The sequence below is a fragment of the Poecile atricapillus genome, chromosome 2 (genome assembly GCF_030490865.1).
Source record: "Poecile atricapillus isolate bPoeAtr1 chromosome 2, bPoeAtr1.hap1, whole genome shotgun sequence".
NCBI classification, from domain to species: Eukaryota; Metazoa; Chordata; class Aves; order Passeriformes; family Paridae; genus Poecile; species Poecile atricapillus.
The window spans coordinates 5,205,755-5,220,976 of NC_081250.1; the positions used below are offsets into that span (position 1 = coordinate 5,205,755).

Consider the following 15,222-nt stretch of genomic DNA (forward strand, 5'->3'; position numbering starts at 1 on the left):
TGTGTCACCTTTGTTCAGTCTCACATAGGACCAAAAATTCTCCTTTTTTGTTTTCAGGACCTCTTTTAAATGCAAAAACTAGAACTTCTAAATACAGACTGTTTCCTGTACAACACAACCAATGAGGAAAGAATATTTACAGGGAAAAAAAAAAAACACAGGGAGAAGAGGCTAGAAAATATTAAAGTTCTTTTTGTCACTAGGTCAAGATTTGCCTCTTAGTGGAAAAGTCATTGAGACCTGTTCAGAAAGCTCTTTAATTCCAGCTTCTTTGCTGCTGGCATGTAATTACATCAAAGTAATTCCAAAGTAACAACCAAATGTAAGCAGACACAATGAAACAGTGTTAACCCCAACCATTATTTTATTTTCCTTTTGTGGAAACAAATAAACTTTCTTCGCTGTCTGAAGAAGTTTTGGGATAATATAGAAATAAAAAATCAATGAAATATCCTAGATATTATAGTGAACAAGAAATGTAATCTAGATAATTATAAACAAAGGTACGGTATACATTAGTTTTTGCATATTTATGCTTATTCATATTTGGCTAAAAGTTTAATGATCTCATTTTACTTTTTAAACAGAGAGGCCTTCTGCCTTGCTATGGATGAAATACCATTGATACAGTCCCTCTCAAGATCCAGGAGACATTTTCAGCCTTCTGTCAAATCCTTCATAATTTTTATCCATAAGCTATATAAACATTACTCCATAATATAATTAATTTGTCCCCACATTCTTCCTGTTTCTTTGATTTTCAAGTTCTAAACCAGCCTCCAAATCTAAAAACTAAGATATTCAAATTCTAAAGACTAAACTAAAAATGTGCTAAATGTGTAAAATTTTGAAAAGTGATGTAACAGCAACAACACTCAAACAAAACAAACCAAAACCATCCTGTGATTGAAACACGTGTGGGGCTTCTCAGATTGTGCTGCTGAAAGCAAAATTGTTCATCATTTGCCAGATTGGAAAGTAAAGCAGTAAGTTTTCTTCTTTAGAAAGTGTATTTTTAAAAAATTAAATATTTTTGCAAGAAGTCACACTGAATATACAACATATATATTCATCTACATATTATACATATAATTCTTCACTGACAGATCTTTGTTTTCCTAAAATTTATTGCCTCTAATAGAATAAATAACTTTCTTCTCTAGTGTCTGAAACACTCTTGTGCTGATGTTCCAGAAACACCCATGCAACCATTTAAAATAAACCTTTAGTGCAGCACAGAATCATCCTCAGGGGAGCCACATGAAAATAAAGCTTGATTTCTCTCTGTGAGGAGACACAATGTGTCACTACCAATCCTGCTATGCAATGCTGCTCTTTAATAATTTATTGGAGTCTCTGGGCTCCGGGTAAGCTGACAAATTGAATATGGAAGCACTGCTCAGGTGTTGAATAAACATGAGTTAAAGTATTTTTCCAAACAAACAAAACTGCTGCAAAAGAGTGGCCTGGGGCAGATTAGATTTTTTTTTTCCCCCATAATTTATTGACAGCAGCACTATTTTTGGTGCTAGTTTCTTTAGTAAATTAGATAAAATACTACTTAAAACATGCCTACATTTATCAAATCACCCCTAGATTTCTTTTGTTCTACAACTCCTTATTTAACCTGCAGAGGTGGATGAAGCACTGGACTAATGGATCATCAAGACTGTTGGAACTTGTGACAAGCAAAATGTGAAAAAAAAGTCATAAAAAACGACCACCTTATCCATATTTCTCCACCTTTTGTCATCTCAGTGCATATCTCTCTTTCCAGGCTTTTACATTATGATGAAAACCAGTGTTTGAAATTTTTGATAACTCTTTGAATGATCTTTCAGTGATCAGTCACACTCTCACAATCTATTTATCTTTTAGCCATGCATTGATATAAATATAACTCAAAGCATTGCTGCTTAGTTTCCTTAAAATAAACCTTGATAAAGCTTTGATGAGGGAGATTTTGAAATCCAAACAAGCAAATCGCTTCTTTTTGTGTATTTCCAGATGTGTGAGACAAGATATTCCTTTATCAGGGCCACGCTGGCTCTTCCCAAGAATATAATACTCAGGTAGCCATCAAAAATATCACTTATTGTAGTTTCTCTTACTTTATTAAGGCTTGCAGAACTCCCTTTCAGATCTCTGCTAGAATTCCTTGTTAAAAAATTGGATGTTTATTACTTCCTAGTCCCCCAAATCTGCTTGGGGCTCCTTCCCCTGCTCCTCCAGAAAGATGGGATAAGTACCACCTAATTCTGCAAATTTTCTGCTTATTTTCCCTGTTCATGGGCACTTCCACCTCCACCTTACACACAAGATAATGCAAAGAAAGGTTTGGGGGTGGGAACCTCTTCACTGCCTGTAAAGAACTCTAGATCTTCCTTTTTGGTTTTTTTTGGTTTTTTTTTGTTATGTTCTTGTATTTCCTAAGTACTAATTTAGTACTGGAGTCAGACTCTCTTCTCTGGCACCTGCTTTTGGTACATCTGAAGAAACGTTTCTCATTTCTGTTGTTTGTAAAAATACAATTACACAGCCAGCACTGCAGGTCCTCATTGGCTCACCTGCTACAAAAGACACTCTGAAGAAAAGCAGTTTAATACAAAATATAGCTATGAGATAATGTTCCCAAATATACACAGCAAAAAATTCTCACAGATAAATGTTTGATGTATTTTTTTTTTTCCCTGAATACTTTTACTTCCCATCTGCTCAATGAATGTGATGCACAGATCTGCAGTCACAGCTTAGAGACAACTCCAGGGAAAAGTTACTTAAAAAGGCTCCTGAGAATATCCTGTGCTTTCTTTGGATAAATATGAACCAAAATGTGTGGATTTTCAAGCATAAATAGCTCCTGAAGTGAGGGAATGTAAGAATTTCTCGTGGAAGCAAAGGCAAAAAGGAAAAAAACGGCTTTTTTATCCTTTTTTTTTTTTTTTTTTTCTGTTTTTATGCATCACATTTGAACCACAGAGATTATGTGGATGGATCCTATGAAAACAGATCTTGGAGGTGAGAGCAGAACTACCAAGGAGTTTTAATGAAATCTGTACTTTAACACTGAAATGAAAATGTTCATGCAGGAAATAGAACTCACATTTTAATGATATTAATTAATAACACTTAAAAATAATTTTGCTACTTTGAAAATTTTCAGAACTTTTCAAGGTGGAAATACCACACCCTCATAGTGATCACCTACAACTTGTAAAACAGCAATATTGGCCCATTGATTTACCTCTTCAGCTATTATTGCTAAAAATTGTCTCAGCTGGTAGAAACACTGTTCTTGAGCGCAATTTTGTGTCTGTGGAGAGGAACAGAAACACAGTATTGGTAAAAAATTAGCAATAGTCTCTTTCTGGATTATACTGTCAGGGGGATGATTTTTAAAGACAGAATGAGAACAGTAGTGGATGAGTTTGAAGTTTTTTTCATAGTCTTAAGGTGTGCCAGGGGAGGTTTAGGTTGGACACCAGGAGGAATTCCTTCACAGAGTGGGTTGATTAGACACTGGAATGGGCTGCCCAGGGAGGCGGTGGAGGTGGAGGGAGGGGGGTGGCACCCAGTGCCATGGTCTGTGGCCCCGTTGGTGTTCCTTGATAGGTTGGATTCAGTGATCTCAGAGTTTTACCCAACCTAAAAAACTCCGTGATTCGGCGATTTAATAATTCTGGGAATCCAGCGCCGCCCCCGCCCCTCACGACAAGCCCCGCCCCTCACTCCAGACCCCGCCCCTCACCCAGACCCCGCCCCTCACTACAAGCCCCGCCCCCTCAGCAGTGACCACGCCCCCTTCTCCGCCCCCCGCAGCAACGCCTCGCTTCTCCCTCCCCGTCCCCGTCGCTAGGGGGCGTTCCCCGCCGGTCACGCGCCAGGGCGCGGAGCCGAGCCGCGCTCCCACATCGCTCCGCAGTGTCCCGGCGCTGCGCTCGGCGCTCAGCTGCTCGGGTCTGCGGGAGCGGCGTGAGAGCGATGCTCGGGGCCGCCGCCGCCTGAGGGCCGGGTCCGCTCGGGTCCCGGCGGAGCGGTGGCGGGGCGGCCGCCATGGGGCTGGGATCCAGTTCCGAGGGTCCCGGCGGCGGCGCCGAGGGCTTCCACGTGCACGGGGTGAGGCGGCCGCCGCCGGGCCCGCGGGGAGAGGGAGGGAGGTAGGTTGGGAGGGCCGCGAGGGGCGGCGGGCGCTGGGGCGGGTCCGGCGGGGCCCCGCTGCCGCATCCCGCCCGCGGTGGCTGGGTCGCCCCGGCTCCCACCTGTGGGCTCCTTCCCGGAGCTGCCACGCCGGCAGGGGCGGGGCGGCCGCGCCGCTCCCGGTACCAGCGGGTGCCCGTCCCGGCGGCTCGGGGCCGCGACCTGGTGGGACTTGGCTGCCGAACAGCCTGGGGGAGCCTGGGGGAGCCTGTGGGGCTGCTCTCGAAGTTGTTAAAGAGTAGAACACGGCTTCTTCCCTCCCTGTTCCCCTCCTGTTCTCCCTGCTCCCCTCCCCGTTCCCCTTCTCTTTCTGCCGTTCTCTCTCCTTATTCCCCTACTTCCCTCCTTCCCCTGCTCCCTTCTCTCTGGATCTTCACAGCATCATGTTAGGGGGTTAATTCCCGCTCCAGCGGTGCTTTCCTCCGTGGCTGTCTCTCCCAGATGTAGATGCAAATTTGTTGTAACTCCTCTTCAGCAGATTGTCTGCACGTACAATGGTGTAAATGCATATCTGGAAGGATGGGCAGATGCTTGCATGAGTTATTGTTTCTTTCGGTGGGTATTTTCCTTCCCTGGAATAAGAATGGGAGCGTTGCTGCCACGTGCTGTTTCCACTTCATGTGCATTCTGTGTTTCTCAGCATCAGTATAAAGCTGCCTGTTTGCTTTTGATGCAGTTCAGGGTTGTGATCAAAGTTACTACTTCTACTCCAGCTGTGGTTACAGTGCTCAGTTTTGATTTTGAAAATAAAGCATGATTTTTAGTCTTATTTTTGCTTTGGAAGCTTTTATTGAAGTAACTATGCTATTAAATATATTTTATAACTTTTATAGACAGTTCTGCCAGCAAAAGCCACAATACCGGTACAATTTTATCTGTTTAAAAAAAGGTAAAAATATATAACTAGCATTTTGGTAACACCAGACCAAATACAAGATGTAGGAGTTTTAACTTTCCTAGCAATGCCTCCGTACCCACAGCAATGAACTTCCCAGTTTAGATGATGTCTGGGTTGTAATTTTATACTTAAATTGTGAGGTGGCCCTCAGGAATCAAATACATCTTAGGTTAAGGGCTGCTGAGTTAAGAAAAAGTGAAGTCAAGAGCAAACTGTCAGTAGGTTTGCAGTGATTCCATAACACTACCTTGCTTTCTCTGTGTACCTTGAAGTGGGTGGACTTCAGTGTAATCAGCAAACTTTTGGTGGGGTTTTTCCTGGTATGAAGGTGTTTTATGAGTATCCTCACTATTGATGGCATCTCTTCTATGACAACTTTGGTTCTAATGAAATTGAAATGTCCCAACTCTTATTTCTTAGGAATCTTTTCTAAGTGGTGGCAGTTTTCATGACCAGAACTTGTGGGCAGGCGTGTGCTTGTGTAAATATTCCTGTTCCAATGGGCTGGGAATGTGGAAAGCCAGCTGTCACTTGTGTTCATGGAAAAATGGCTCTGATGCAAGTGGGGACTCTCACTGTGCTCAGGTTGTTAGAACAATGGAAGAAAATCCTGCAGCAGCACGTTGAAAACCAAGCCTTTCTCCAAAGTGTTCAGCATTTAATAATTCCAAGCTGTGAACTCTGAATCACAACATTTGTGTCTTATATGGGGTTCAAAACCTGCTTTTACAGCTTCATTTGGATATCTGTTCATAGTTTTATAAAAGTAAGATTGAGAGCAGTCATTTGGTGCCTTATCTCTGGCTCAGCTCAAAAGTAAATATTGAATCAAGTGTAAAGATTAACACTTTCACTTATGTAACTGGAGATCAGAGTAGAGTAACGATAAAATGTATGTTCTGCAGGTTCAAGAGAATTCCCCAGCCCAACAAGGAGGACTGGAACCTTTCTTTGATTTCATCATTGCCATAGGACACACGAGGCTTGTAAGTCTCAAACAATTTCAGTGTTTTTTTCCACCCTCCATGAACTGTGGGTGCTGTAATGATGATGAAGGGTAAAAGCTGTAACTGGCACAAGCAGAGAAACTTTTCACATTGGACATTAAAAGTAAAGTAAAATTTGAAGGTGTTCAAAGTCGCTTTGGCTGGATCCAAGTTTGAAGGAAAGGTTTTGTTTATGCCTTTACACACCTTAACTTCTTATCAGGTTAACACAATGTTTATGTTATTGCTCATTTGTACATATTTTGTACCACAAGGTGAATACTGAACTGGTGAGTCAATAGTCAGAGCTCAACATTTGTTTAAACAAAATAGTTTCAACATTTGATAAAACATGGAAAAGAATCATAGCCTGTCTACTTATACTTTCAAGACAAAGAACACAGTTCCTGTGTGTTATGAGAGTTGGTCTGGTGGGGTTTTTTTGAGTTTTGATTTGGGTTTATGAAGACTCAGAGCTTTACCTTGTATGCTCCACCCTAACCAAATACAAGCTGAATTCATTAAGTTTTGTCTTGGTTTTATGAGATGTCTTTTTTAGAAGTGATCATTATAAGGGCAGATTTGGGGGAAGATCATTTAATCTTCTAACGTGACAGAAATGAAGATACTCTCACTGTCAGTTTGCAGTGACTTTGAAAGGCTGTTGAAGAGGGATGGGGCTCAGAGACATGAAGTGAAATGTTGCTGCTCATTATTAAACACAGTTGACATCTGATACTGCTGGTATTATTTAATAGCACTTGTGAAGGACAGAAATGCCAGTGATGAAATGGAATAACAGGAAGTATTTATGTAAAGGGATGTGTGTTGACAGTACTGACTGCTTTATAGTAAAAGAAAATTGAATTGGAAAATGCTGGGATTGTTTGTGAACCACAGAGCCTAAACTTTCATACTTTTGGTTCTTTGTATTCAAATTCTGCCACAGATGTTACAGGTACAACTGGAAATAATGTTAATCCTGTATCTCTGCTCTACAGAACAAAGAAAACAATATGTTGAAAGACCTGCTGAAGGCAAATGCTGAGAAAGCAGTGAAGTTGGAGGTGTATAACATCAAAACAATGAAAATCCGAGAGGTGGAGGTGATCCCCAGTAACATGTGGGGAGGACAAGGCCTCCTTGGAGCCAGCGTGAGGTTCTGCAGCTTCCAGGGAGCCAATGAACACGTCTGGCACGTTCTGGTGAGGAGGAATCCTTGGCTGGCTCATTAATGGTTATGTAACCTTGTTTTACAGTTTGATGTTTAGCAGTAATGTAAAGTACAGCAACACAGTTCTGAAGGTTTGTCTGAGATATTTGAGTAGGAACAAGAAGTGGGTGGCTGTCAGGGTTCCCAGTGACAGTGACAAAAGTAACTCCATCCCAGCTGGACCAAACAGGATAGGTGGGAAGGTTTTTTTCATTTTATGTTGAAGAATCAATGGCAAAAGCAAAAAAGATTCTGGCCTGATTGTCTCTGTCTTGGCTAAACTTCATTAAAGTAATATTAATCTTACAAATAGCACCACAAATTTATTTTAAAATTAAGAGGAAGAGCTGAAAGAGTAGAACTGAATAGGAAAGAATGTTTATGTTTCTGGTTGTTTAAATAAATGCAATTTCTCAACATGTTCAGAGGAGTAAGAATTTTCTTACTTAACATGTTTTACATCTTACTTAGCATCTTTTACAGGATGTCACACGTAGATGTAGACTATTCCAAGAGCTTCTTTTTTATTCCATTAACAAAATGCTCTTTCCTTCCTTGCTCTGGAAGTTAGCTCTTCTTTTTGATCATGGTATTTTGTCCTGCTGTGGGTGCAGATGACTCGTGTCACTCTTTCACAGGATGTTGAGCCTTCGTCTCCTGCGGCTCTGGCTGGTCTCCAGCCATACACTGACTACGTTGTTGGATCTGATCAGATTCTCCAGGAGGTGGGTGCATGGTCCTTCCAGCACAGAGTGATTGTCTTTGTGCCTGCCAAGTGTTTGTTGTAGGGTTTGGGTTTTTGTATAAATCTGATCAAACATATGGGGGTGGTGGCGGGGGATTATGGAAGGCTGATGTTTATGACAGAAAGTTTATGGTTAAGGTAAACATCTTTTTGGTCTGACAATAAAAATAAGTTGCCACTAAAGATCAAACTACATTGTTGATGTTTCTGTCTCTGGGTATTTAATGTCTGACATTGAGTAAATAACTGTGTAAAATGTTGACTTTCACATTTGGGTTTCTTAACTACTACTTTCTTCCTGTTTTTTCCATAGTCAGAGGATTTCTTTTCCCTGATTGAATCCCATGAGGGGAAGCCACTGAAGCTGATGGTTTATAACACTGAAGCAGATTCCATCCGAGAGGTAGTTGTGACTCCCAATGGAGCTTGGGGTGGAGAAGGAAGGTACTGATCTCTCTTGCTGACCTGTTTTACACTTGCTGTAGATGAGTAATTAGGAGTATTACTACTATCAGTTATTAGTGTTTCCAAGTTAAGCCTTGTTTCCTCACACTTGTCACCCAAAACTCTTAATCTTTAATTAAACAAAAATCAGCCTAGAACTAGGAATTGGACACATTCAGGATCTAATCCTGTTCAAGTCGAATTAAATGGCAAAACTCCTGTCTTAAGTTCGCAGTTAGCAGATTATCTGCATTCTCATAGTCAAAACATTCAGCTAAAGCAAGAACAAAACCCACCTCAGCTCAGATTAAATACTTGGTAAAGATATAAAATAATACACTGAAAGCTAAGCTGTGCATGTCTCAAAGTTCATTACAAAGTCTTCCTTAAGTACTCTTAAATGGAAATTCTTGCAGGTAGCTATTTCCTGCTATAAACTCTTCTTGTTTAAAAGAGTCAAAATTTAAAATATTAGCTTTGTTAAGAGCAGCTTTTGTCTTGATTTTTTTCCTCTTGTACAGTTTAGGATGTGGTATTGGATATGGCTATTTGCACAGAATTCCAACACAGTCTGTGACATCAAAGAAAAAGCCAGAAAGCAAACCACCTTCACCCTCACCAGAAGCTGGAACTCCTGTGCCATCCACTAATGGTTACACAGAGGTAGGAAAGAGATAAATTCCAATCTCTGCCATGTTCTCTGGAGTTTCAAAATTTTCTGCTGGTTGTGACAGTGGTAATACAGAATGTTTGAGTACAGCATTTAGTCTTGCTTGAATGAAATGGAGTTTGCTGAAGGGAAAGGAAGAGCTGATGTTGCTGAGCAGGTGCCAGATCACCAGTGTTGGCTGATACTAATTCCTGCCAGGTATTTTCTCCTTGTTTTCAAGTCTTGCATCCTACAGCCATGCCAGTATGAGGCTCATATAGATGTTAGAACATCTACTTCTGTAGGAGAAAGATACACCCACAAAAACGAAGTTCTGAGAACAGACTGGCTTTAAAAGGCTGAACTGGAACATGTCCTTTCATGGGAGGCTTGGCGACAGGTGAAGCTTCTGATATAAAACAATGTTTTTACTTCTTGCTGTCTTATTCCAGACTCCATTGTTGGCACCTACCTCTCAGAATGACATCTCTGAAGCAGTTATGAACTTGGATCATTCCACAGAGCAAGAAATGAGTGGTTACTCACCAGAAAGTTCCCTTTCTCCTCCTCCCCCTCTCCAGAGAGTTATGGATCCAGGTATGTCTTTTGGGTGCCTTTTTTCACCAATTCTTTTGAGTACATTATAGTACCTATTAGTTCTAAATAAGCTAATATGGTCTTAAACAAGCTAGAGGTTTAAATTCAGAATTGTGAGCACTGGTGGTGGTTCTCTTTGAGGTTTTTGACTTCCCTGGATTTTAGAGCTGTAGAATTTGGTTACCATGTAAGTTACATTTATTTGTACTTAGTGGTAAGGGAGCTTCACTGACTTCAGTCTGGATAGAACATGTCCTTTTGAATCTAGTATTTTGTGTTGCAACTAATATTTGCTTTCTCCTTCAGGCTTTCTAGATATGTCTGGAATTTCAGTTTCTGAGTTCACAAGCTTAACAGACAGGTCCAGCATGTCCCCATCTGCCTCCTTCAATGTGCCAGCAGCAGGGACTTCTGTAGGCCCTGAAACACTAATGCCAAATAGTGAAGCCTCTGCTTATTTTGGTAAGTGCACTCAAGATTTCCTTTAGATCTAATTTCTGGAATGGCACCAACTCATGTTCACTTAACATCATCACAGTTTTTGAAATAGGCAAATTTTAATAAAGATCAGCAAGACTGGCAAAGATGGGATGGAAAAAGTAGCAGAAATCAGGTTTAGAAATGGAAAAACCTAATGCACTTTTTCTTAAGTTTATAGAATGTGGGTCTCTTTTGTTAAATGAAAATGCTAAGGCACTATCTGTTAGCCTAGTATGTTTTGTTTTTTTACAAACTATCTGTTTTCCAGAAAATGCCTCAACTTTGGACCCTGAAGGTTTAACCCTGTATCCTGAAGGATCAGGCAAGCAGCCCACACTGGATGAGCTCCTGCCTTCAATTCCTTCTTTACCTTCTCTTGATCTTCCTCATGACATTTCTTCAAAAACAACACTAGGAACTGATGCTGATAACCAGGAATCCAAGCTGCTTGTGAACAGCACTGAGAGCTCATTAACCACTGCTCCAGAGACACCAGAGCACGAAGCAGCAAGTGAGCAGAAAGGAGAAGCAGCTGCACAAGATCCTGAGTGAGTGGACCTTGCTGCTGTTTACAGACTGCTGAATGCTGCAGTGCTACAGCTTGGAATATTTTTCTTATCTTGAAAGAATTACAGTTGCTATATTTTGTTAGTGTAGACAATACTAGAAAAGAAATCACATGAAGTACATATCCTGTTGTCTTTTCCAATCACTGTTTAATGGATTGATCTATGTTCAAAATTTGAATGTTGTCCAAAATGACCCAATCAATAGAGAAATTAATGCAGAAACAAGTTGGACACTGGCAGAATGTCAAGTTCTGGAATTCACGTTTGCCTACAAGTGCTCCTGGATACTTACAAAGGTATTGTGCCTGAACAGTGACACTTAGTGATGATTTTATCCTGATGTTTGATGGCATTATAAAAATATTTATAGTTTTGTTAGAAAGCTTTTCTAATGGTACACCTTGGTTAGACTGTTCTTGTGACTTGCAAGGCATTTCTTACACTAACATGCTTTCACTTACTAGACTGTTATTTTTCTTGGTTTCATTCTCTTCTCTGCAACAGTCACTCATGTACCTTTATATACCTACTTGAGCTGGAAAGAAATACAATGGGCTTTGAAATTGCAGCCCCAAATGGGACAAAGCCATTCACTTCTGCTCTTGAATGGACCAGGTAGTGGCTGTGCAGTTAAATAAACAATGAAGGGGGAGGGAGTGATGGTGGTTACTTGAAACAAATTGAAGATGATTTTAAAGTAGGGGTGATGAGTCTTTTTGGGGAAGGGTGAATGTCTTGGCTTCTCTAGTGACTGAGAAATAGCTCTCCTTTGCTCCTATTCACTCATTACTATTTTTATACAAATTATTGTAAGTTTAAGACATGGGCTGTTGTGCAGCACCTGCAATTTGTTTTTGTAGCTTTGTTTGCATTTGTCTCCAAATCACTTCTGAATGTAATGGCAAACAGGGCATGAACAATGGAAGACATGGATGGTTTTATAATCCTCAAGGCAGTGATTTATCATGGAATTTCAAAACTGCTGATAGGCAATAATACAGCTACTGCAGTGAAAATCCTTTGTAAATTAAGAGAATGGGGTACAAGGCTGGCATGTGTTTAGGCTATAAACTAAAGTACACTTATTTAGCACAATATTGCCTGATTTCCTTTGCTCTGGCTCCTGCTGTGTTTCTGCACTGTGCAGGTCAGTAAGTGACAGCTGACTGGGCTGAAATCTGGTACTGATGCAGGGGGGGACTCAGGGTCCCACAGGTTTGTCTGTGACAGCTCAGATTCAGCCAAAGGGTGCAGGCAAAGTCACAGCACAACAGAGCTTCAGATGAGTCCACCCCAACAAAAAAAATCTGCTCTTGATCTGTTGTTCATCTGAAATACTGCAAGTACAGTAGTTCTGAACAGGACTGTCAAAGTACCTGTTGCTTTAAAGAATGTATTAAAGGCAGTAGAATTGACAGTGGATGCTAGTCTGCTAAAGGGTCTGTTAATTGTAAGCCAATTTTATTTCCTGTGTTGCTAAAATAAATTTCTTATTTTGTTCCCCCAGCTGACTGTTCCAAGGGCAAACAGCCAAACACTAAACAGAAATGTAATTTAAATTATTCCTAGGTTTGTTTAATCTTGGAGCCTGATGCCTGAAGACACCTAAGTGGTGTTTTCTTCATGTTGTTTATTTAGGACTGTTTCTAGTCTTTTACCTTTATCAGAAATGGCCACGAGAGGGTAATAGCTCATTTAAATGACTCTGTACCATAAACACCTTTTAGAAATCTAAGAGCAGGGAATGTCAAAACTCAGGCTAGATTTCAAATGTCACCATAATAAATGGCTTAAACTTATTTCAGTCTGTGTCCAGGCTCTGTGTGTTATGTTAACTGGATCTGGGAAGGGGTTTGGAAAACCAAGTAGTTAATCTTGAGCAGGAGAATGTTGTGTTCTCCAAACCTGAAACCTGATCATTCAAATGCTAAATGAGGTGAAGAGTTGTGTCTCCTCATCAAATTTCTCTTCTCTGACCAACTTGGATACTCCCTCACAGCTGCAGCACGAAAGCAGAGAGTACTCCCGTTTGTGAGTGCAAAGTGAGAAAAGTGATTGGAATTTTAGTTTCAAAATAAAAAGAATGAGAGAAGCACCTGAGGGTTGCTGGATTCAGAGCCAATACCAAACAGCCACACAAGCCTGCTGCTGTCCCAAACATGTTTGCAGGTAAGCAGGAGCTGGATGTGACCTTTCTCCCACTCTCTAACTTTGAGGGCATCTCTAAACCCAACAGCAGCAGCTCTTCTGCAGACACAAGAATGATTATCTGGGCAGCATCAGGGGAAGGGTAAAACAACGGGAGAAGGAGGAAGTCACCTCCAACATTACAGCAGCAGGGTGGTTTGCATGGCCAGACACAACAAGATGAGCTTCCTGACCTGAGCTGCTCCCTACAATTAACAGCTGAGCCTGAGAACACAGGTCTGGCAGACATTAAATCCACAGAGGCTCCCAGCAGCTCAAGTATTAGAGTGAGGATTAGGCAAAGCCCATCTCCACTGAGCCGTGCTCCAGCCAATGCACAGCTCCCAGGGCTGATGGGGGCTGAGCCAGGAGGAGCCCTCTGAGCCACAGGGACTCAAACCTCTGCCCAACAAAGGCCACAGAAAGCTGGCCAAGCCCTGCCCCAGCTGAGGCTAACTTGATCCATGGGAACTTTCCATACAGCATAACCCTGTACTAGGAACAACTGCAAACCCCCAAGATCATGATAAGGAAGTAACCATCCTAGAGATAAACATGCACATTTCATTATTACAGCAATATGGATGCTGAACTAATTCTGGCTGAACTTGAATGAGTGAATGGATGTATTTATTGTCTTTAAGTTGAACACCTACTGGTAGAACTATTACAATACCAAATTCAGGCAGTTGATTTAATTTTCCCTCTTAAACTTTCACAGCAGGCCTGACAATCTACTGAACCTCCTGCTGTACTGCTCTAGGCTCTGTGCAGAGGCTGCTCAGCCACACTTGGCTGAGCTTCTCCGAGCTACAGCTCAGAAATGCTGCAGGAAAAGGGATCTCTGCAATGCTGAGCAGAGATCACACCACTCACATGTACTGGTGGGCTTGTGTACTTCCACATGCATTCTCCATCTTCCTCCAAAACTGGGCAAGTATTTCCACCTCCAAGCAGTTACAAAATAACAGGCTCTTAAGAGAAAGCAGCTACAGGTTACTAATTGCATTGATTAGACTGTGTTAGTATGTTCCATTTCCTGGGCACTGCCCACACAACCTCCTTCTTGGCTTTTGCCTTATGCAAACACCAACTGGCTTTGCTTCTGCTGTAGCAGAATTTCAGCTGTTTGTTCAAAGTTACATTTCTAACCTACAGTGTGTAATTAAGCATTCAGAGTCTCCTGAAAGACATTTAGGATAGTGTCACAATATTCTCAGATCAGACATGTCCCACTCAGGCTCTAGTCAGCACCTCTGCTCTGCATGGTGTTTGCACAGCTCTGTACAGAAAAGCCTCCACTGTAGTACAGGGAGCTATTTCAAACAACCACTTTCTTGTTAAGGGTGTGTGTGTTCCCAACAGCTCTGTTATCCAGCTGGGAGGTGACTCTACCTGGCTCTGTCAGGAACCAGCACCACATTCACAGTGTAAGATCATGAGCTAGAAGATTGATTCTAAATGACAAGTTCAATAAATTTCTAGGGATAAAGTTTGAATCAAACAGGACCTCTGTGAAAGGAAAAATAATACCTTGGTGTAATGTCTCTATACCAGTAACTGCCCTGTGCACCCCTGGCTGCCCCTCTCCTGGGGAATATTTGGATAATCCAACTAATAAATCCCAAGACCAAGGGGTAGAACTCCACTAAGATCCCTTCCAATACAAACCAATTATGATTCTATAATAAAGCTCATCCACTTCTAAGCCCTTGCCCTGGGCAGGAACACCTTCCACTAGAACATGATGCTTAGATTCCCACCCAGTCTGGCCTTGAATACTTCCAGGGAAGGGGAGTCCACAACCTTTCTGCCTAGAGCTTATTTTGAATATTTTTTCAATGTTTCTTAAAGTTACTGGTAACTCCTTCAAGCAGTTCTTCTCATCCTAAAATGATACTTGCACTTCAACTACAAATTCTGAGGCAAGCTCTCCTGTTCTCAGCCCCACCCCACCTAAAGAGAATAAAAAGATACCTGTCATACACCATTTAAATGCTTTTCTGGGGGACAGTCTGCACTACTAAACACTAGATTTACACCTACTTCCCACTATAAACTTGGAAATCAAATAACTTCTGCGGCCTTTTTTATGATTCTGGCAATCTGAAACTCTGCTCACCATGTTCCCAGGAGTTGTGACTCTCAATACTAACTCAATGGTCTCCTCCTCCTGCCTTCAGGACTCTTATGGACAGCACAACTCCAGAAAAGGTGACAGAATTAAGAAGGTAGTAGCAAAAAGCCCCTCTCTCAC

General features: G+C 41.4%; 1 protein-coding gene across 1 annotated transcript; it reads left to right on the plus strand.

Annotated features, from left to right (window-relative positions):
• Positions 1-3,908: 3,908 nt before the first annotated feature.
• Positions 3,909-12,577, plus strand: GORASP1 (golgi reassembly stacking protein 1). Its single transcript, XM_058830880.1, has 9 exons — positions 3,909-4,116; positions 6,001-6,081; positions 7,083-7,286; positions 7,933-8,019; positions 8,353-8,483; positions 9,005-9,146; positions 9,585-9,729; positions 10,036-10,191; positions 10,478-12,577. Exons 1-9 carry the CDS (start codon positions 4,054-4,056, stop codon positions 10,759-10,761), a joined length of 1,293 nt encoding a protein of 430 aa, XP_058686863.1. The 5' UTR covers positions 3,909-4,053; the 3' UTR covers positions 10,762-12,577.
• The last annotated feature ends 2,645 nt before the right edge of the window (positions 12,578-15,222 follow it).